The following is a 22,983-nucleotide window of genomic DNA, read 5'->3' on the forward strand; positions in this document are numbered from 1 at the left end:
AATATGTGTTCATTTGTTACTGAGAAAAAGTTTTGGTAAAAGCTTTCCCTTCACTTACAACCTAAGTACTCCATGTGTGTCTAGAGAGTCCCTACATAGAAACTTATTTTTAGACCTCCTTCACCTCAATTGATTAACAACCTCTGATATTCAGGAAACTTAAAACTGATCCATAAAATAATTACTAGTTGAAGTAACTCCTTGGTCATCCTCCGACTGAGCCGCTGGGGTGAGGTGGCAGTTGGAAAGGTCACCCGGGGCCCAAGATATCTCTAGTGAGAGCTGGAACCCAATTGTCTTTCTAGAAACACCCTGTGCTTGGAGTCTCTAAAAGCACAAATGTAGACCCAGCTACAGTTATTGGACCAAGTCATCCGACATTCTCTAACCCTTTAAGTGTGGAGAAGGCACTTCCCTTTAAAAAGTGCTTCTTTTGGTTTTGTTTGTTTGTTTTTTTTTTTTTGTTTGGTTGGTTTGTTTTTCGAGACAGGGCTTGTAATAAAACATCTGTTCACAGCAGATGGGTGCTTTCGACTGCCACATTGAGCTCTTACTATACAATATAAAGTCCAAACGGAAAAGAATACCATAGGTACAGACTGTGGTTGATCCCAGGAGTCAGCCACACACTTCCATCCGATGGTCCTCCCCAACAGTTAACACTTGCAGTCAAGCGTGTTCCAGGTCTGGCCTGGGTATTTCCTAGATTTGAGGCTAGCGAAATAATGGATAGCCACTGTAGAGAGCATTTATTCACCGTTTCCTTCCCCGTTAGGTACAGACTATAATAAAGTTATCTGTTCTTAAGATTTATTCTTATTTGTATGAGTGTTGCGCGTGTGTGATACATGTATGCCTGGTGCCTGTCATTTTCCACGGCACATGGAAAATGTGGAGCCTTTCATTGTGAAAAATGCCAAACCTTGCAGGAGAACGCCAGCAGCTCTAATTTCTATCACAAGCCAGAAATATCCTGTGTCCTGGGGGTATTCACTCTTATCCCATCATTATTATAACTAGTAACTCTGCTATCATGAGTTCCTTAAATTTTACTAATTTCTTTCTAGCTCCCCTACATCTCAAACTTCCCTTTTAGGGTCTCATTTTATCCTGAATGGACCACAAGGAAGAAAATCACTTTCACATTCTGAAATGATCTCACAGTTTTTATTGGTAACAGCTATTGTCACTTTGAATGCATAATTATCCTAGTACCTAAAAAAAACTGTATAGCTTAGCAGTCTTATGGCAAAACACAATCAAAAACAACATTATTTTCCTGGTTTCTACAGTCAGTGTACAGCCACAGAAAGGTGGCATCTGCTCCCATAGCCTCAAATTTTCCTGCCCTTTTCTATAACAAGCTGTGTACAGTAGCCCTTCCGTCGCTGTCCCCTGTGGTCCCCAGGTCCGCAGCTTCTCCTGTTTCTTGTTCTTTGACTTTAGCTTCTTCACTTCCTTTCTCGTGTTTCATCTCTGCTTCCATCTTTTCTCCAGTCTCACCTAGAAAAAGCAGTGAAAGGAGACACTAATAGTCGCTTGCTTAGCAGTGTGTCCTGGCTAGTTTTATGTCCCCTCGAGATAAGCTAGAGTCATCTGAGAGGAGGGAGCCTCAAACGAAAAATGCCCCTATAAGATCCGTCCATAAGGCATCTTCTTAACTCATGATTGATGAGGGAGAGGCCAACCTGTTGTGGGTGGTGCCATCCCTGGGCTGCTGGTCCTCGGTTCTATAAGAAATTAGACTGAGCAAGCCATGGGGAGCGAGCCCGTAAGCAGCTCCCCTCTATGGCCTCTGCATCAGCTCCTGCACCAGGTTCCAGTCTGAATTCCTTCAGTGATGGACGACAATGCCAAACAAAACCCTTTCCTCCCCGACTTGCTTGTGGTCATGGTGCCTTATCACAGCCATAGTAACCCGACTAAGACCCACCGAAAACACAGTAGGTTTCTTTTTTTTTATTATTTTTTTTATTTTTTTTGGATTTTTGAGTCAGGGTTTCTCTGAAGTTTTTGGTGCCTGTCCTGGAACTAGCTCTTGTAGACCAGGCTGGCCTCGAACTCACAGAGATCAGCCTGCCTCTGCCTCCCGAGTGCTGGGATTAAAGGCGTGTGCCACCACCGCCCGGCAACAGTAGGTTTCTTCCATGCTATCTGCCAGCATTCCCCTCATTCCCCAGAGCCTCTGAGGACACACTGTCATGCCACTGAATATCCCTGGGTCTTGACCTGCTTATAAAGCCAGGACGAAAATTTCCCTAGGAAACGTTTTGTTCGGGGATAAAACATTGCTCGGTGGATAAAATGTATATTCCTGCTACACAAGTGTGAAGACGTGAGTTCAAATCCTCAGTGCCTAAGTCAGAAGCTGAGTACAAAAGAGCTCATTTGCAATGCAGTGAAGACAGGCAGATGCGTAGAGCTCATGAGCCAGAGTCATCACTTGGAGCTAACTAAATCAATGAGCTACAGATGAGATCTGCCTCCAACAGAAGGTGGAGGGAGGGAGAACAGCTGAGGAAGACCCTGCTACCCACCGCTGGCCTGCACATGTATGAACATTGACATGGACATCCAGGCTGAGATAATAATTATAAAATAAATGTTTAAAATTTTGACAAAGCCTATGCTTTAGAAATGATTTGCTAGGGGCTAGGGAGTGATGGCGCACGCCTTTAATCCCAACACTCCAGAGGCAGAGGCAGGTGGATCTTTGTGAGTTCAAGGCCAGCCTGGTCTACAAGAGCTAGTTCCAGGACAGCTAGGACTGTTACATAGAGAAACCCTGTCTTGAAAAACCAAAAAAAGAAAAAAACAGAAACGATTTGCTGAGAGCTGAACTGAGCCTTGAGAGAATGCATTTCCCAAATATGGAAGTCTTTTGTATTTGGGTGACATGAACCTCGACCACCTATGGCTCCAGAGCTGGCCTCCATCCCCTTGGAGCCTGTCCAAGCAGTCGGGCCCTGGGCTTCCCTCCCTTTACCTTCAATGTGTTGCTCCTCTTTCTCGGTAGGAATTTCTCTGGCCACGTCCACGTTTGTTGCCGTCTCTGCAGCTCCTGCCAGCTCCTCCCGGCTTCCAGTGCTTGCTTCAGGGTGAGATCCCGGGGTGTCTCTGGTCCCATCAGGAGTTTCACAGAGTGACTCATTCACTACAGGAGTTTGCACAAGCTGGCTTCCGTCAGGCACTTGTGGTGTTTCACTCTCTTTGAGAATTCTTTCCAGAAGTTGGGGCTGCTCATCTTTGCATGGTGCTTCCTGAGGTTGCTGCTTCTCACTGCTTTCTGCAGACTGACCCCCTTCTGCTACTTCGGGAGAGTTGTTCTCTTTGGGAATTGCTTCCAGAAGCTGAAACTGTCTGTCCTTTGAGGTCTCTTGAAGTTCCTTTTGTTCAGCTTTTTCCACAAACTGATTTCCTTCCAACATTTCTGGAGAGGTGTTCTCCTTGGGAATTGCTTCTACAGTCTGGGGCTGCGCGTTCTTTCCCATTGCCTCTTCAGGCGGCAGTTCGGTAGCCGTTTCCAGAGGAAGAGCGCTCTCCGCCACCGTTTCTAGAAGTTTCGTCCCTCCGGCAGCCTGTGGAATCTCAGAGTCCTCCACTGCTCCGGGGGAGTCCCTCTCTGCTGGTGTGCTCAGAGGCTGGCTCCCGGCTTCCGTTCCTAGAGGTTCAGTCTCAGTGTTTCCTTTCAGAGACTGGGCCTCTGTCCTTTCTACATCTTTCTTCTCTTCCTCCGCCCCCAACGTTTCATCGTTGCCTCCTGGCTGAAGTAGATCAGATTCTGCCCCTTGCACTGGAGGCTCGGTCTCCTTTGTGGGTCCTGACGGGTCTGCGGCATCCTTTCCAGAGGCCTCATCATTTGCCTGGGATGGTTGGTGGCAGGATTTAACACCATTGGCTGTAGGCAGCACGGAAGCCTTGGGCCTCTCTAACGGGACCTGGCCAGGCCTTTGTGCGCTGCCGTAGAAGGCAGCTTCTCTCCCTGGCGTGCACGGCATGGGTTGGGCCACGCAGAACTTGGTTTGTTCTCCAGTGGATGAATTCTCATTTGAAGGTACTTTTTTTTTTTTTGAGCATTTAGTTGTAAAATAAGTAGAACAGAGAGAACAGAGTTATTATTTAGCTATCTTGAGAAAGTTTATTGACATCAAGTGGATTTAGTTGTTCAATCAAACCACGACCCTCACTCCAAATATCGTCAACCTAAACACCTCACCTTAATCATTAGTGTCCTCTGAACCAGCTTTCTCCTGAGCATCCCATTAAGGCTTCCGTCCCATATTCTATTTTACCATAACTACCTTGCTTCTCTTTTACTCACCCTTTCTCCTCTTTGGCTTCCCCTGTGTGGTCATAGGGCTGTTAGATTCAGAGTGGTGATGTGGGATTCCCCTCTGTGTGCTGTGAATACCATGGGTTAATAAAGAAACTGGTTTGGCCTGATAGGGTAGATAGGTGGAGAAAACTAAGCTGGGAGAAAGGAGGTGGAGTCAGAGAGAAGCATGTAGCCCTGCCAGAGACAAATACTGGAACTTTAGCGGGTAAGCCACAGCCACGTGGTGATACACAGATTAACGGAGATGGGTTAAATTAAGATGTAAGAGTTAGCAAATAAGATAGAGCTAGGCCGGGCGGTGGTGGTGCATGCCTTTAATCCCAGCACTCGGGAGGCAGAGGCAGGTGGATCTCTGTGAGTTCGAGACCACCCTGGTCTACAAAGGGAGTTCCGGGACAGGCTCCAAAACCACAGAGAAACCCTGTCTCAAAAAACCAAAAAAAAAAAAAAAGAAGAAGCTAGAGCTAATGGGCCAAGCAGTGACTTAATTAATATAGTTTCTGTGTGGTTATTTCGGGGCTGAGCAGTTGGGAATGAAATAAGCAGCCTCCTTACAACAGAGTGGGCCTCTGAAAAGGAAAGACCGTACAACAGAGAAACTCCACAGGTAAAGACTAGCACCCTGAGTATAGAGACATCCAAACCTGAGTTTCGTGTCATGTTAGGGGGACGGGGAGCGTTGGGGAGCCCGTGGTCCACTTAGAGCTGCTCCAGCTCCTCCTGCATCTGCACAGCCTTGGGGGCAGAGCCTTGGGGACACAGCTCTCTTTCAAGGCTGACATGTGACGTGAACACAGCCTTGGGGACAGAGCTCTCTTTCAAGGCTGACATGTGACGTGAACACAGCCTTGGGGACACAGCTCTCAGACAGGCTGACATGTGACGTGAACACAGCCTTGGGGACAGAGCTCTCAGGGCTGACATGTGACGTGAACACAGCCTTGGGGACAGAGCTCTCAGGGCTGACATGTGACGTGAACACAGCCTTGGGGACACAGCTCTCAGGGCTGACATGTGACGTGAACACAGCCTTGGGGACAGAGCTCTCAGGGCTGACATGTGACGTGAACACAGCCTTGGGGACAGAGCTCTCTTTCAAGGCTGACATGTGACGTGAACACAGCCTTGGGGACACAGCTCTCAGACAGGCTGACATGTGACGTGAACACAGCCTTGGGGACAGAGCTCTCAGGGCTGACATGTGACGTGAACACAGCCTTGGGGACAGAGCTCTCAGGGCTGACATGTGACGTGAACACAGCCTTGGGGACAGAGCTCTCAGGGCTGACATGTGACGTGAACACAGCCTTGGGGACACAGCTCTCAGGGCTGACATGTGACACGGTAGTGGATGCACCTCCATCTCAGATCCTGTGAGGCATCCCAGCACACTAAGTGAGAGTGCTTGGGATAGTTTAAAGCAAACAACTGGGCAACATGTTTGTACTCCTACTAGGTGGAGAGCCTTTAGAAAGCAATGCAGGGGATCACCCAAACACTCTTTGTAACAGCAGAAGCTGGAAAGCAATTTAAACGTCTAAGAATATATTCCACTGGGTGAGATACTGCCCCACGAGAGAATATGGATGTGAAGACCGTGAGACAGAGCCCGTAAGTGCAAACAAAAGATCAGCGTGCACACTGGGTTGATCCAACAAGGGGGAGCAAACAGTGGATGTCAGAACACGGTCTGCTGTGTGAGCGGACAGCTCGCAAAGTCAGGTTTCGGTGTTACAGGTGATCACAACTAAGCTAAAAGGAAGGAAAGGATGGAAGAAGAGAAGAAAGAGAAGACAAACCAATCATAAAGGGAGGGGAGCTGGAAGAAAGTGACCCCTAGCATCACAGTGGGTCTGGGTTCACCCTCCCAATGCTGGGATTATAAGTGTGCTCACCACGCCCCACCGGAAGAATGTTTTTCTTTAGGTACCTTAGGATATTTTGACTTGGGGCATTTCAGTTAACTCCTGCTGTGGAGGGACAGGACCTTGCAGCTCATTTTTCTAACCTAACTTCCACCATCATCCCACCCTGTCCTCCTTTCAGGTCAGTGACTGTGCACGAAGAATCCATTAAATCATGACTCTCTCATAATTCAGAGAACACAAAATGAGAGCCATGTTTTCAATCTGACTTCAACATACACTCTAATGAGCATGGTTTCTAACAAAAAGAAAATTTTCAATCCAAACACATAAGTGATACTTAAAGGCAAAATTTGAACAACCATGAGAAGCACAGACTCCGCCCTCAGGTATCCGAGAGTCCTGTGAAACTCGGCAACAGTCACTAAACACAGAGGAAAGAGATCTGGCAAGCTCCGAACCATATGGAACAGCTTCTTGAGAGTGCCCAAGAATGCCAAGGAGGTCTGGAGGCTTCAGAGCAGGAGAGCTGGAGGCCGGACTGGAGTGAGGTCACGGAGGCGTCTGTAGGTGGCGCCCATGAGCTTAGAGTGACGCTTGAAGAACACGAATTGTGACCAGGGCTTATTAAAGAGTTGACTGAGTATGGGAAGTGGCAGATAGCTCAGAAGTACTGCCTGGATTCAGAGTACCCAAGACCCTGGGTTCGGTTCTCAGCATCCAAGTTAACACACACACACACACACAAGTGATAGAGCACAGCCGCTTCTCTCTTATTTTACCAGGAGAAAATAGTTGTTTATAGAGAGATGCGTACATAAATATTCACCACTGCAGCTGTTTGTGATAACTAGAAACTGTAAACTAATTTTCATCAGGAGGTGAATATTGAGGTATATCCACACAGTGGAATGCTATGCCTAGCACAGTGGCTCACACTCGGGATCCCAGCACAGGGTGTGTGTGTGTGTGTGTGTGTGTGTGTGTGTGTGTGTGTGTGTGTGCTCACACTCGGGATCCCAGCACCCAGGGGTGGGGGGCGGGGCTCACACTCGGGATCCCAGCACCCGGGGGTGGGGGGCGGGGCTCACACTCGGGATCCCAGCACCCGGGGGTCGGGGGCGGGGCTCACACTCGGGATCCCAGCACCCGGGGGTGGGGGAGGGGCTCACACTCGGAATCCCAGCACCCGGGAGGTGGTGGCAGGAGGAACACAAGTTTAAGGCCAGCCTGCTTTCCATAAGGAGTTCCAGGCCAGCCAGGGCTACACACTGGGACCCTACTCATTCAAACAAACAAAAATAGCAATGTGAGTGCAACAACCTGACAATTCATTAATTTTCAAACAACAAGGCTGCATAAATGAAAACAAAAGAGTATATATTCTACGATCATGTTTGTTGTTTGTTTGAGACAGGGTTTCTCTGTATAGCCCTGACTGTCCTGGAACTCACTCTGTAAACCAGGCTGGCCTTGAACTCACAGAGGGCCACCTGCTTCTGCCTCCCGAGTGCTGGAATTAAAGATATGCACCACCACCGCCTAGCTGTATGATCATAGTTTTATAAACTAGAAAGTTAGCCCAACTTGCTCAACAGTGATCGAGTGCAGAGCAGTGTTCGAGGCCTGGGCCTGGGACAGGAGGGGAGAATTCCAAGAGGCATGAGGAAATGTTTGGAGAAACAGAAACAGTCACAATCAGGATTGTCGATTCCCATGGGTGCAAAGCTTTCTGAAACATCACAGTAAACATGTGCAGGACATATCATCAACATAGCAAGACATTTCCCCCAATCTGCTAATTTTAACATAAAATAATGAGAAAAAAAAAACTGTGACCACGGGAGTGGGCAGATCAGAAATGGATTTTGAAAAACCTCCTTCTTGCTAGGGTCTTAGTTCAGTGCTCTAGGACCCCCAGTAGGAGAGATAGAGCTGGGTGCAATGGTGGTAAGAGGGAGAGTCTTGGGTACCACTGGTTAATCGTGTGGATCCTGGAGACAGAAAATACAGGTGAGGGTTTGGGGAGGGAAAGAGAGAGAGAGAGAGAAACCTGCATGGTTTTGTCAGAGGCATGCGGTAGAGGCAGACATAGGTTGTGCATAGAGAGGCAAAGTCTGGGAGGCAGCCAGACCTTGACCAGAAATGCTTGTTGCCTGTGTCTGGAAAAGGGCAGTTTTGACATAAGGCAAAAAAACGGGTAGGTGTAGGTGTGTGTGTATGTGCGCGCGAGGGGGTGGGGGGCAGAGGCAGACACAGAGGCAGAGAGATTGTATATCTCTCCACCTTGCTCTACAGACTGAGCGTGACTCTTACAGGAAGGAGCCGAGATGAAAAAGAAAAACTCACCAACAGTTTTCTGAGTGGCCAGGTAGAGGCTGTCTGTGTTAAGGGCTCATACGACCAAACTGAGAGGGGTCTCTCTTCATCTCCCTACCCCACCTCGTTCATCACGCATGAAACTTTCAAAACACCAGCAAGAAGGCAGCACAATGACAGCGGCTTCCCGGAACCACAGGGAAATCCATCGCCCCAAAGCAACTCCCTTCGCTCCCACAACTGTCCTGGTAGGAACTGCCTTCAGGGTTAACACGAAAGTGAGTTACTGTATTAATCACAGACGTTTGCCCAGGGACATTTCCTAATGAAATAGCTACTATAGCGATCAGTACTGCCGGTGAAACGAAGCAAGCCATGTTCACCTCCCTGTGTCTGCTGGGTGCCTTTCCAAGGTGTCCCCTTTCCAAAGCAGAAGGCTGAGAGGTTTAGGTGTTAACACACCCAAAACACAGGCTCAGGTTTTTATACAGAGTTTTGTCTTGGTTTTTGTTTGGATTTTTGAGATAGGGTTTCTTGTGTAGCCCTGGTTCTGTAGACCAGGATGGCATTGAACTCAGAGATCCACTTTTGGGATTAAAGGCATGCACCACCACCACCCGGCTTATACAGAATTTTTAATAGCAAACACATTTCAAAAGAAGTTAACTATGTAAGACTAGAGTCAATTTGCTAAAAAGGGTTAACACAAGCACCTGATACTCCATAGTAGAAGGTGAGGGTTAAGTAATCTAGACAACATCTGAATTAAATCGGCAAATATCTCCTAAGAACCTAGAGAGCTTAATATATGGTTGTTATTTTTTTTTTTTTTTTTTTGGTTTTTCGAGACAGGGTTTCTCTGTAGCTTTGGTGCCTGTCCCGGAACTAGCTCTTGTAGACCAGGCTGGCCTCGAACTCACAGAGATCCGCCTGCCTCTGCCTCCCGAGTGCTGGGATTAAAGGCGTGCGCCACCACCGCCCGGCGGTTGTTATTTTTTATTAGCTGTTACTTGACAATCATAAGAGGGTTACATACACAGGCCCCCAAACACTGTGAGTTTTCAATGCTGATCTACAAAAGCGAATCATTCTCACAGTGGGCTGTCAGAGGCAGCTCTGGGCTGGACACGGGAATTGTAGCAGGTCACAGGAAGGACTCTCCCCCTATCTTAGTGCTGATCCTCTGTAAGAAAATTCAAACAATACCTACTTCCTCATTAACTACAACTCGGTACTCCTACAGTTCCTCACAGCCAAGCATCCCCATGGACTCCTCACATGAACCCCCTCCTAAAGCAGACAAGGTGGAACACACCCTGTAGCACCCCAACTTGCAGGCAGTGAGATGCTCTTACTTTGATCCACAGACAGGAGCCAGCCTGTTGCCAGTCTATATAGTTACATAATAAGTGCTGAGGACAGATGCGCTGATTCCACCCAGAACTGTTTAAGGATACGTCTGCTCCGTTCCATCAATGCCTACCCTGCTCTGGGCCTAATCCTTTGATGCCCATTATCTCTGACCCTGTTATAAACTGACAAATTTGCTGTGACAGCTAAGCCGGCAGACCTTTGTGGTAAGCACCCATGGTGATAGGCACACAAAGAACCTAAATGCCAGGCCGCATTACTGAAAGGACTGGAACCAGAGCTAACATACCTGAAATCCACATTATGGTGTAAGCTTTTCGATCAGTTCATTGCCCTGATGGGAAGTGAAAAGTCTCTACCCAGCAAAGAAAAATACCCGGGTCAGTACTTCCTGTGCTGTGCCATGCAGCATCCCGAGCATCCCGAGGGCCTCCCGGGAGTGCTCCTGGCGCGTTCTGTGCGGCTGCTGTGGAGGCGCTAGGTTCTTAGACCTTTTCCTTAATTCTTCTGTTGAGAAGTCCTTCCTCTTCAGATCACAGCACCTGCCATTTGTCTCACAAGCACAGTCACAGCCTGAAATTTACTACTAGGCGACTTGGGGAGTTAATGTGCAACAGCGTGAGCCTCCACAGAGTGCGCCAGCATCCTCAGGTTCTTTCCTTGCTTCCTTCCTAGTCCTAGTCTACAGCCAAGAGCATCAGGGAGCTATTCTGGACAGTCTTACCCACTGCCCTTCACAGTGTGTGGATGCATCGTCCTGCTACCGTTACTCCAGTTCCAAACCCAGCGTGTGATTCTATCTACCAGTACATATTAATAGGGTCCTCACTTTGAGCAGAGAGGAACTTAAAAGAATATTTCATGCAATTGAACTAAAACTAACCAAAAATACCTCTAGAGGTGAAATTTAAAAATCAATGTTTTTTTTTAAATATTTATTTATTATGTATACAATATTCTGTCTGTGTGTATATCTGCAGGCCAGAAGAGGGCACCAGACCCCATTGCAGATGGTTGTGAGTCACCATGTGGTTGCTGGGAATTGAACTCAGGACCTTTGGAAGAGCAGGCAATGCTCTTAACCTCTCCAGCCCTTCGATGTTTTTTAACTACCTGAATTTTTATTAAAATTCTTTTTGGCCATCAAAGCAAATGAAATAATTTTTATTTTGTTTTTCCTTTTCAAGACAAGATTTCTCTGTGTAACAACTCTGACTGACGTGGAGCTTGCTTCTGTAGACCAGGCTGACCTCAGACTCACAGAGATCTGCCAGCCTCTGCCTCCCAAGTACTGGGGTTGAAGGTGTGCACCACCACCACCCAGCTAATGCAAAGAAATTTAAAGGCAAACTTAATGTAGAGATTTAAGTACAAGCTTTCTCATCTTGCTGTCCTGAGAAAGCAGCCGCAGAAAATGCAGAAGGAATGTCTGGGTCTGTGCCCCACCCAAACTTTACTTAGATAACAAGTGGTTGGCTGCATCTGACTGGCAGTCCAGTTTGCCATCCCTGTCATGGGCAGCAGCTAAGCTCTGTCCAGACACACTGTATCTGTTAGCTCTTTGATTCCTCAGAACAACTTTAAGAAACAGGCATCACTATTAACCCAACTTTACAGATGAGGCAAAGAAGTGGGAGTGACTGGTTCGAAGTAACACAATCAATAAATAAATTTGAGCCCAGAGAGTCCATCTATAAACTCATGTTCTTTCTTTCTTTTCATTTTTGAAACAGGGACTATTATTCTTTTGCTATATCTTCCTTGTGTTGGAATTACAACTATGTGCCACCACAGCTAGCAGGACCTACATTTTGTTTTTGTTTTTTGTTTTGTTTTGTTTTGAGACAGGGTCTTTCTATGCAGCCCCAGATGGCCTGAAACTCAGGCTGGCCTTGAACGCAGAGATCCACCTGTCTCTACCTTCCAAGTACTAGAATTAAAGGCGTGCGTCACTACATAGGCCCTGCTTACCCACATTCTTTTTAATATTCATCGTTTATTTTTAAGTATTTATTTTTATAATTTTTGAGTGTGTGTGTGTGTGTGTGTGTGTGTGTGTGTGTGTGTACATGATTGTAAAGCCTTTAGAGACCAGAAGCCACTGGGTCCCTGAAACTGAAATCACACTAGTGGGCCACTATATGTATTCTGGGAATTGAATTTGAGTCCTCTGGAAGAACAGCCAACGTTCTTAAATGCTGAGCCATCTCTCCAGCCTCTAGTTTAGAAATTATCTATCTATAATATGTGTGTGGTGGGGGTGAGCCTAGCATACATGAGTGCACAGCCTAAGGAGGCTGGGAAGGTGTCAGACCGTACATCTGACAGGTGTAAGCCTCCCCACGAAGGTTCTGGGGACTGAGTATAGACCCTCTGCAAGAGCAGTGCACGCTTTTAACCTCTGAGCTACCTCTCCAGTCCCCAAAACCTGCACTGTCAATCAATGTGTGTTGTTTCTCATCGTGTTGGAACATATACACAAATATGTGTGCTCCATACACACAAAGTCCACAGTAACCAAAGCTTCCAATAATACCATCTATTCTAGGGCAAGAAAAATAAAAGGAATTAACTGAGAGAAACTATGTGTTTTTTTAAAATCAGAGAAATGGGAAAATATAAAAGGACAAGAAAATCGGCATATAGACAAAAAAGGGAAAAAGTCATTGCCATTATCAATGGTAGTAGAGAAAGAAATAATCAAAGAGAATGCCTTCAGGAGGACACAGTAGCACTGGTCTTCATTGGTTAGGGTAGCAGAGAATACACTGATAGCCATGAAGGAACCATAGCTGCACACACCAGTGCTGACCCCCTTGATGTACATAGAATAGGACAAAGGAAGGAAGCTGCTCCCTGGGGGTTGGGCCCTTGACACCCTGCCTGGCTGTTTCCTGAGAACTGAAGAATCCCTACCACACCGTCAGCCATTCCTTTCCGCAGGCTGAGAAACAGAGACAACATGGACAGCACCTGGTAACGCACGCCAGCATCACCTGGCAAATTTCACCGACCTTTGCAACACTTAATGTCTAGGGGCACTTTCTTCACATCTTCATTTTTAGAGGGCAGAGGTTGGACACCCTTGGACTCATACCTAAGAATGCAATACTCCCCTAAAATACACTCATAACTTTAAGGAAGTTCCCAAGGAGAGGGTTCAAAGAAGGTAATTAATTACCAAACCTTCTGCGGTCACTGAGGACCTGGGAGACTTTTACACTCATTACACGCATGTGTCAATACCACATTCTAGTACTTAGATTAAAAAATATCATGACCCCGTCCTATCAACACTGACACTCACCAGATCTCACCCATGTGGAGCTGATGCTCTAAAATACATATTGATCTGGGTCCTCTGGAAGAACAGCTGACGCTCTTAATTGCTGATCCATCTCTCCAGCCTTGATAAGGCTTTGAGTGAGCCTCCCAGGGGTTGGGATGTTGTGAGGCTGTGCGTGAGCCCGGATGGGCCAGCCTTGCAGAATCTTGGCTTCGTGTTGTGCTTTACTTCAAGTTTGTTTTACTGCTTTTCTTTCCTACAAGCCAGAGAGATTGCCACACGCCCAGCAGTCCCCCAGCCTAGTGTGGCCTGAGCTACTTTTCATTTTCTTTCTGCTGTTGCCTGGATCCCCATTCTTCTGCTTTTCTGAGTTCTCTTATCTCCACGAATGCCTGGCAATCCATCTATTCACTGTTTGCTCTCCATAGTTATTGGCTCCACTTTTCCTACAGGTAAGGTCATGATATGGTTAGATCCAAGGTTCTGCAGGGCTGAGGCCAGACTGCAAGTGAACTGGTGCCTGTGGGTGAAGTAGGAGCTTTGGGCCACACAAGGGCAGCTGCTCATCCCTCCACAGCTTCCATTTTCCAGCTATAATTGGGACTAACGATTGCTTTAAGGCCTCTGAGAGCGCTACAGTAGGGCATAAAATGAAGCTGGAATCAAACAGTTGCCCCCTTTCCCTCATCCTTGCCTTCTCTCCTTATGTTCTGAGGTGGCCATCTAAACATCTAAATGCTTTCAGTTGTGAAAGATTTAATGTTAAGGCTATCAACTTATGCTACTGTCATGGAGGCATTTGGACAGTTTTCTATTAAAGGTATAAACGTACACCTCCTTTACCCAGCAACACCACTTCTGAGAATGGTCTGTAGATATGCTTGTCCGTAATCAAAGTGATGTCTGCACAAAGGAATTCACCAGAGCTTGTTCACAACAGGAAAGGCTGGAGACAGATCAGATGTCTCTCGGTAGGGGACTGGTCAAATAAGTCACACGACCGATTATTTTGCAGGTAGAGAAGGGAGAACAATGCCTCCATGGTGTTGGGCTAGATAAAGGAACATTGAGCACACTATGTTTTTACAAACAGACAGGGAAAAAATATTTGCAATGCCTTTTAAAAAATATCTCTTAGCCGAGGGTGATGGTATACATTTAGAATCCCAGAAACCAGGATGTTGAGGCAGGGGCATCACCGGCCTGACCTGTATAGTGTGATCTTGTCTCACAATACCAAAAATGATGGCCTGAATGGTTTTTCACCAGATGAGGTCCTAGAGCAAAAGAAGTGGATAGAAGCCCTCATCCCCAACCCAGGAGAAATCTCCAATGGATAACCATTAGCAAATGAAAATTTGGTTTTCTCCAAGGGAGACTTACTGAAGAAGCAAACCACTCTTAGGGGTAGGCCACTTGCCCAGCAGTAGATGGCCAACAGAAAATGAACTCAACGGCATCTTTGGAGATTCCTTATCTCATAATGTCCTGTCAGGCCTTTTTTTTTGACTTTGTCTTAAATTTTTATTTATATTTTTCTTCTCTCTCTCTCTCTCTCTCTCTCTCTCTTTTTTTTTTTTTTTTTTTTTTTTTTTTTTTTTTAGTTTTTCGAGACAGGGTTTCTCTGTAGCTTTGGAGCCTGTCCTGGCACTAACTCTTGTAGACCAGGCTGGCCTCGAGCTCACAGAGATCCACCTGCCTCTGCCTCCCGAGTGCTGGGATTAAAGGCGTGCGCCACCACCGCCCAGCTTTTTCTTCTCTTTTTTTTTTAACCTTACAGATTCTTTGCATAGGTTTTATGACTTCCAGCTTAGAGTTTTTTTGTTTGTTTGTTTGTTTTTTAAATTATTTATTATGTGTACAACGTTCTGCTTCCATGTATGCCCACATACCAGAAGAGGGCACCAGATCTCATTACAGATGGTTGTGAGCCACCATGTGGTTGCTGGGAATTGAACTCAGGACCTCTGGAAGAGCAGTCAGTGCTCTTAACCTCTGAGCCATCTCTCCAGCCCCCAGCTTAGAGTTTTTATGGTATCCCTTAGTGTGCAAACACTCGTGTGTCTCTGCATCTATATCTGCTTCTTATGCCTTTTCTCGGGTTCTTTTTCTTCTGTTTGCTGTGTGTGTGTTTTTTAAATCTTATTACATTATATTTTATTTTATTATTATTCCCTAGAGTCCTGCTTATTGTCTAACGGCAGATGAAAATGATGAATCCAGACTGGGGTGAGGTGGGGAGGAGTAAAGGGAGGGGAACCATAATCAGGATGTAATGTGTGAGGAAAAAAAATCGATTTTCAATAAAAGAAAAAAATACCAAAAGTGAAAAACAAAAAGAAAACTCAAGGGAAAATATAACAAGCAAACAATTGAATACAAGCAAACAAACCAAAATCCTGCCTGTGTAGGGACAGCACATCTGTAATTCAGCATGTAGGGACCTGAGGCAGGAGGTGAGCCATGGGATGGAAGGGAGCTCAGGCAGGAGGTGAGCCATAGGATGGAGGGGAGCCCAGGCAGGGGGGGAGCCATAGGATGGAGGGGAGCCCAGGCAGGAGATGAGCCAGAGGATGGAGGGGAGCTCAGGCAGGAGGTGAGCCATGGGATGGAAGGGAGCCCAGGCAGGAGGTGAGCCATAGGATGGAGGGGAGCCCAGGCAGGAGGTGAGCCATAGGATGGAAGGCAGCCCAGGCAGGAGGGGAGCCAGAGGATGGAGGGCACCGTGGTCTATGCGGTGAACTCAAGGCCAGCCTGAGCGACAGAATGAGAGCTTAAAACAAAATAAAGCACACCACCACCAACAGAAACACCCAAACTAAAAAATGTTGGCGATTAAAGAGTCAGTGCTAAGGGGAGGGCGATACTCTCCATACACGCCTTCTTCAAAAATCTTCACGTTCTGAGCAACACATCCTTATTCCCTGTATTTTATCTAAAGTGGTCATGGAACACCTAGGTCCATGCCAAAGACATTCTGAGCATTCAAAACTCAATCCAAAGAGAAAAAAATCCCATTCATATAATATCTGTATGGAAGAAAAACACTCTACAAACTAATGTTAATTTTAGTAATGCTCTCCAACTACAAGGTAACAGTGATAGAACAGGCAGATTTCTTGAGTTTCTGATCAGCTAGGGCTGTACAGAGAGACCTTGTATCAGAAAAAAAAAAAGGCATCCCCAAATAATACAGCTTTGGTGATCTGATTTGAGTATTTTCAAATGGAACCTGACTGCAATTACATAACGTTTCCCATAATAGTTCAGAACGGAAAGAAGGAGGTGAGAATTTGGTAGTCTTTCATACTCTCCTGCCATTCTAGACTAACTGCCATTCCCTTTGTAATCCTGCACTTTTGCCAGCTGGGACGGTTCTCCAGACTGAAGCTTCCTCTTCGACTTAATTTTTCACTAAGAGCCTATTACAGACTAAACATTGTTAGGCACAGGAGCATGCGGCTAGTGAATGCATGTGACGGGTATTTAATAAACTTGGACTGTCTTTACCTAAAAGCACAATACACCAGCTTGGGTTGTATCTAGGATTTAAAGAAATTTTAAGCTGTAGAGAGAGGAATGAATTATTTATAAGGCCTCCAAGATCACAAGGTTGAAATGCTGAAAACACAATAGTATTCAATTACAAGTGCATTGTCCCATGGAGGCTCAGAGGCAATGCACCTGTTGGTCGATTCAGTATATGTTTCGAGGAATTTATGCCAGATAGTTAACCAATTTTATACACACTTCAACTTGCTGGCAAGTGTTTAATATTTCTTTTCATGAAAACTTACAACAAAAGAAAGCAAGGGTAAAAAACAAGAATTTAACTCATATGGATTGTTAATACAATGATCAAATGTTTTCTGAACGAGAGAAGTAAAGCTCCCATTCTATTGATTAGATACATTTGCCAGTCCTTGAGTTACATAGTTAAATATCTGGTGTGTGTGTGTGTGTGTGTGTGTGTGTGTGTGTGTGCTGGGCATTTTGCCCAAGGCCTTGGGCATGCCCACAGGCTCTTCCACTGAGCTACACCCACTCTAACAAAGTGCTCTGCTTTTTAACCCAAGATACCTCGGAGAGTGGATGAGAGAAGCTGTGATGATATTATCTCGTGAACGCATCAGTGTTTCTTATGTTTCGCATGTGGATACCAGTAAGGAATTACCATGGAGCAAGTGCAAAAATCCATCTGGTTTTATAAAATGAGGCACGAACATGAAGACAATTTCTGAGTGCACTGGCCTCGAAGGAGCCTGTTGAGCTATGAGCGTTTCCGAGCTCCTTTAGGGAAAAGAGTCAGGAGGCACATGCACTAGGAATAGACTTTCCACGTCTTTATATTGCCGGTATTCAAGGGATTTGAATCATTTGCACATACTGTTTTGTCTACTTCCTGGCTTTCTGCTTGTTTACAGAAGGCAGAAATCTCATCGGCCACCCCCCTAAATGCTAGCAAGTTATAATTTAGGAAGTGGGCTGACTGTGAAATGCAGTCACTCTCGAGTTCATATACATCTGTTCTTTCTACAGTGTTTATCACTGCCAGAATGGACTTGACAACTTGTCTCCCGTGAATACGCTGTATTCTCAGCTTCCCTGAGTTACCGGGGCAACTCCGGCATCTGTGGACAGTAAGCAGATGATTAAAATGTGCCGGCAGAATTTCTTTACAGCAATGAGCGATGACTACTTTCCGTCACACACACACATGTCTCAAGAAAGTGTGTGTGACCTTTTAAAACTTCTGGAGGAAGCCGGGTGGTGGTGGCGCACGTCTTTAATCCCAGCACTCTGGAGACAGAGGCAGGCCGATCTCTGTGAGTTCGAGTCCAGCCTAGTCTACACAGTGAGTTCCAGGACAGGCTCCAAAGCTACACAGAGAAACCCTGTTTCAAATAACCAAAACCAAACTAAACCAAACCAAACAAAAAAACTCCAAAAACCTCTGGAGAAACTTAGTATATTGGGGGGGGGGGGGGGGGGAGAGCGAAAGTGTGTGTGTGTGTGTGTGTGTGTGTGTGTGTGTGTGTGTGTGTGTGTCTCTGCATTTTTATCATCCGGTGATGCTGAACCGTCCACGTGAGAGAAAAATAGAATTCTCAAAGGGGTATTTCTCTTCTGTATGGTGAAGAGAATGTCGCAGCTAGCTCAGTAATTTAGCGCAGAGAGGTAAGGCAGTTCCCAACTCTTGGCACCCAGCGTCCTACAGCAGACACACCCGGATGGGCACACCAGTCTCAGCGCTCTCCTCCTCAGTGAAGGAGCTTGCCCCCTGGTGGCGAGGTTGAGCCAGGGCTGCACCCTCGGGGCAGCAGAACACAGAATCCCCCAGACGTAGTTCCCCGAGCCGGAGTGGGTCCGGTGTGGGGCCCTTTCTCACCTCCGCTGCGGAACCTGCTGCCTTCGCCAGCCTTCTTGAGGGCGCTGCTGGAGCAGCCCATTGCGCAAAAGGGTAGTCACCTGGCCCAGCCTCCCGCGAGTATCGGTCGCGAGGCTTGGATGCGATGCTCACTGCAAACCCAGCCGCTGAAGTTTCTCCCAACTGTGTGATCTTGCTGCCCAAGAGTTCAAGGCGCACGCGCGCAGCGGGGGCCCTGGGTACTGGGTGCGCACCTGGAGGGGCGAGGAGACAGGCAGATAGAAGCAGGGAGGGCGGAGTGCCAGACAGCTGGAGGACCAGCGGGCAAGAGTAGGGACAACTAAAACCAAGGAACCAGCTGGACAGGAGGCGGAGGGTGCGGGGAAGTAAATGGGAAAAGACTACGAGATGGGATGAGGGACAGAGCTAAGCACTGGGAGGGATGGTGTGAATAAACGTCCTAAATAGCCAGGGAGGGGAGGCGGCGGCTGTAGCCAGAGGCTATTGATTGGTAGACTAGATGTGCTATGACAGTCTTATCCTCTTACATAACTCCAACATAGTTACCACAAGGAAGTTCAACAACGGATTCTGAACTGTTAGACCTGCCGTCCACAGTCAGCCTCGGGCTCTTGATCCATCCAGAGCTACACCCATGGCGTTGGTACCGTGCTTCCTTTTGGTTGCTTCGATCTAGAGCGGTACCCATAATATTGCTTTGTCCTTTTAATTAATTAAGAGATTACTATTTTAATTTGTTTCTTATTTGAGACAGGGTCCCTACATAGTCCTGGCTGTCCTGAAACTCCCTATGTAGACCAGGCTGGCCTAGAACTCATAGAGATCCACCTGCCTCTGATTCCTGAGTGCTGAGATTAAAGGTGTGCACTACCACGCCAAGGCATTAATTTTTATTTTTTACACGTCTGAGTGGTCTGTGTGCTACCTGTGTGCCTTGAGCCCATAGAGACCATAAGAGGGCATCAGATCCTCTGGAACTGGAGTTAGAGGTTGTGAGCCTCTACGTGGGTGCTGGGAACCTAACCTGGGATGTCTGGAAGAGCAATTTACGCAAGTGTGCTTAAGTGCTGAGCCACTTTTCCAGCCTGGTCTACAAGAGCTAGTTCCAGGACAGGCTGCAAAGATACAGAGAACCCCCCAGCCCCCAAAAAAGAACCCCCCCCAAAAATAAAAAATGACCCTAAGAAATATCAACTTTCTGGGTGGTGCACACCTTTAATCCCAGAGGCAGATGGATCTCTGTGAGTTCAAGACCTGCCTGGTCGAAAGAGAGAGAAAGAGAGAAAGAGAGAGAGAAAGAAAGAAAGAAAGGAAGGAAAGAAAGAAAGAAAAACCAATTAACCCAAAGACCAAGTTCATAGATAGCAGTTTATTTTCCAAAAGTGTCCACTATAGCAAGCACACGGAGGAAGTATTCTTGCTTGGTTCTTTGTATCAAAGGGTATAAAAACCTTATGCTACCTTAGATAGAAAATGGCAAGATCAAAGAAAATTAGAGAGGGAGAGCATTACTCTGGCTGGCTCGATTCAAGGATATGAGATGTAGTCTGTGAAGACAGACTCAGAAACACCCCTCATCTGAGCAGGAAGGGCTATGGGAGGAGTACTTCTGCCTCTACTATCGGTATGAAAGGGTGGGTAGGCGAATAGCTGCCCTTTTCTCCCCCCCCCCCCCCCCAGTGTTCTGAATGCTTGGACGAGGGCACATTGATCATTTGCCAAGTTTTCATCGTCCCCCTTCTTATCAACACATTTATCAGCATGGTTAACATGCAGGTGGCTGGTAAGAATATGAAGGCTGAGTCACACAAAGCACCGAGGCATGCCTTACTGCGAACATCAAGTGATTGTTAATGAATATGATCATTTTAACCTCAGGACAGCAAGGGTCGATGCACTGAACCAACAACCAGCAGATGAACTTGCTAGAGCCGTTTGTGCTCTCACATGGAATGCAGCCTGCCACTTCTAATTCTCATAGCAAGAAAGGAAAAACAAAACACGGAGCTCGATGCATGTAGGTGCCTGTGGTTTTCAACCTTGTTTTGTTTTCAGAAGCTTGGGGTAGCAATTTTGGTGAAGGAGAAACAAGGAAGATTCTTTTGTTAATTTTCTTCTCTCATAATTACCTGTTGTTATTCTCTCAACATTTCACTGAAATGCTAGATACAAAGAAGCAATTCAAGAGTGATAACATCCAGATGCCAAAGTCAAAGGCATGTACATTTCATAGCTTTGGTGTGGAGGGTTTTTGTTGTTTTGTTTTTTGTTTGTTTGTTTTTGAGACGACAGGGTTTGTAGGTTGTAACCTTGGCCGTCCTGGAACTAGCTCCATCCTTTAACTCATGGAGGTTTGGCAGGTGGTGCTGTCTACATGCTGAGTGTTACAGCCTGGATGGTACTTCCATCATGGAGTCAGTAGTGCTAAGGTCTTGGAGCCTATTAAGCCTGGGGCCTTGTTACCTAACTGATGTCTTAGAAGACACTAGTTTGAAAATACAATACTAAATAAAAAAAATAGTTTATCATTTAAAAAGAACTTTCCATGCATGCTATAAAATAGCCCAAGCAGAGCTGAAATATACAAAGTAAAATTGTCCTAAACAGGAAAAAAGAAAAAAAAAAAACAACCAAAACCAGAGATGGGCATGGTGGCCCACGCCTTTCATCCCCAGCACTCTGGAGGCAGAGGCAGGTGGATCTCTGTGAGCTCAAGGCCAGCCTGATCTTTCCTCTAATGAAAATTATTTGCCAGCCAACTCTGCTTGCCACTGTCCAGCCTTCTGGTTTTGCTTCCGCTCTGCTTTTCAAGGCTTCATTTGTACCTGTCTCCAAATTTCAGTTAATATTTCAGACTTCAACTTTCAATCCTAATTTATTTTTGACACATGGTCTTGAGTGGCCCAGGCTAACCTTGAATTTTCTCTGCACGCAAGGATAGCCTTGAACTCCTAACTCTCCTGTCTTCACCTCCTGATTGTTAAAATTATAGGCATGGGAGACCACATTTGGTTTTACTTAATCTTTGAAAAGTTAATCATTTTCTTTCTAGTGTTATCCTCCATAAAAAAAAGATTAATATGGTCTATGACATTTTTATGACCCTAAGTTAAGGTTTGTTAAAAGTATGTTCACACTTGTGAACAGCTATTATGTTATCTAACTATCCTACCTTTTTTTTTTAAGAAAAGGTTTCAAGCCTTTGAACTTGCCACGTAACTGAAGGTGACTTAAAACTAGAGCTTCTAGAAACCCTGTCTCGAAAAACCACAAAAAAAAAAAAAAAAAAACCCTAGAGCTTCTGATCTGGCTCCCTCCGCCCCCCAAGCACTGGGGTTACACAGTAAGCATCAGCACACCCAGCTTTAGGTGGTACTGGGGATTGAATCCAGGACTTAGTGTATGGTCAGCAAGTACTCTACCAATCAAGATACAACCTCAGTGCTTCTGAAAGCACCTCGAAGGTGCCTTCACCAGCAATACAAAGGACCTGGTACACGGTCTCATTTGGGATGAGTACATGATGACCGTAACAATTTCTTCACATAGCAGTTAGACTTACACCTTACACCGTGTCTTAGCATGACTTAGTTTTGAATGTGGTACATTGGACCCAAGTACCTACCAAGAATATCAGAGCATGGGGAAAGAAGGACATCAACATTCCCAAACTATACCTGAAGAGAACTGTAATGCAAAGTGCTCTTAGGCAGACATTCCATTTCATAACAGCATGACAACCACAAACCAAAGGTCAGCAAAGAAAAGCACAGGATTTAAGGGGGGGGGGCTGGTATTTTAACCAGCAATGTCACAACTCTAATCTAGGCTTATGTCATTGAATTTCAGATGAGTGTTTGTTAGACTTAAAGTTCATTTAAAGATTAGTATGTTTACAGAACGAGGATAGTAGGAGGCAATTATCTGGATTTGCATAACCTTAAGTAATTTATGCCTAAATGGCAAAGCAAATAGTATGGTAATCTAACACTATTGTTTGGTCAAATTCACATCAAAATGGGCCCCAAGAGTTGAGTAAGTTTTAATTGTAAAATTATCTAATCTACATACCTGGTTCTGTTCCTATTTTTGCAATACATTTGCTGTAAACTCTTGAGAATCTCATAGGGGGTGTGTGCATGTGATGGTTAGGTAAGTTAGGTTAGTTTCTTTTTTTCTCTTTCTTTCGTACACAATATTCTGTCCGCGTGTATGCCTGCAGGCCAGAAGAGGGCACCAGACCCCATTACAGATGATTGTGGTTGCTGGGAATTGAACTCAGGACCTTTGGAAGAGCAGGCAATGCTCTTAACCTCTGAGCCATCTATCTCTCCAGCCCTCTTTTTTTTTTTTTAATTTAAGATCAATTTACAGAGATTGCTTGCCTCTCCTGGGATTAAAGGCATAGGCCACCAAG

The 22,983-nt window shown here is 45.9% G+C and overlaps 1 protein-coding gene across 1 annotated transcript; it reads right to left on the reverse strand.

Moving 5' to 3' along the window:
- Positions 1–1,191: 1,191 nt before the first annotated feature.
- On the reverse strand, positions 1,192–18,937 carry Erich5 (glutamate rich 5). Its single transcript, XM_041637748.1, has 3 exons — positions 18,567–18,937; positions 2,987–4,057; positions 1,192–1,503 (listed from the first exon to the last, which is right to left on the reverse strand). Exons 1-3 carry the CDS (start codon positions 18,625–18,627, stop codon positions 1,355–1,357), a joined length of 1,281 nt encoding a protein of 426 aa, XP_041493682.1. The 5' UTR covers positions 18,628–18,937; the 3' UTR covers positions 1,192–1,354.
- Between the last annotated feature and the right edge of the window lie 4,046 nt (positions 18,938–22,983).

The sequence above is a fragment of the Microtus oregoni genome, unplaced genomic scaffold (genome assembly GCF_018167655.1).
Source record: "Microtus oregoni isolate MIOR12 unplaced genomic scaffold, Mior012 000053F_ref0000044, whole genome shotgun sequence".
NCBI classification, from domain to species: Eukaryota; Metazoa; Chordata; class Mammalia; order Rodentia; family Cricetidae; genus Microtus; species Microtus oregoni.

What these genes read in the sequence shown, in the direction of transcription:
- Erich5 (XM_041637748.1), bottom strand. Translation starts at nt 18,627, where the DNA reads ATGGGCTGCTCCAGCAGCGCCCTCAAGAAGGCTGGCGAAGGCAGCAGG. An exon ending in CAGCAGGTTCCGCAGCGGAG is followed by an intron (nt 4,058 to 18,566) that starts GTGAGAAAGGGC and finishes AAAAAAAAAAAG; the next exon opens with TACCTTCAAATGAGAATTCA. An exon ending in AGAGGAGCAACACATTGAAG is followed by an intron (nt 1,504 to 2,986) that starts GTAAAGGGAGGG and finishes TGCTTTTTCTAG; the next exon opens with GTGAGACTGGAGAAAAGATG.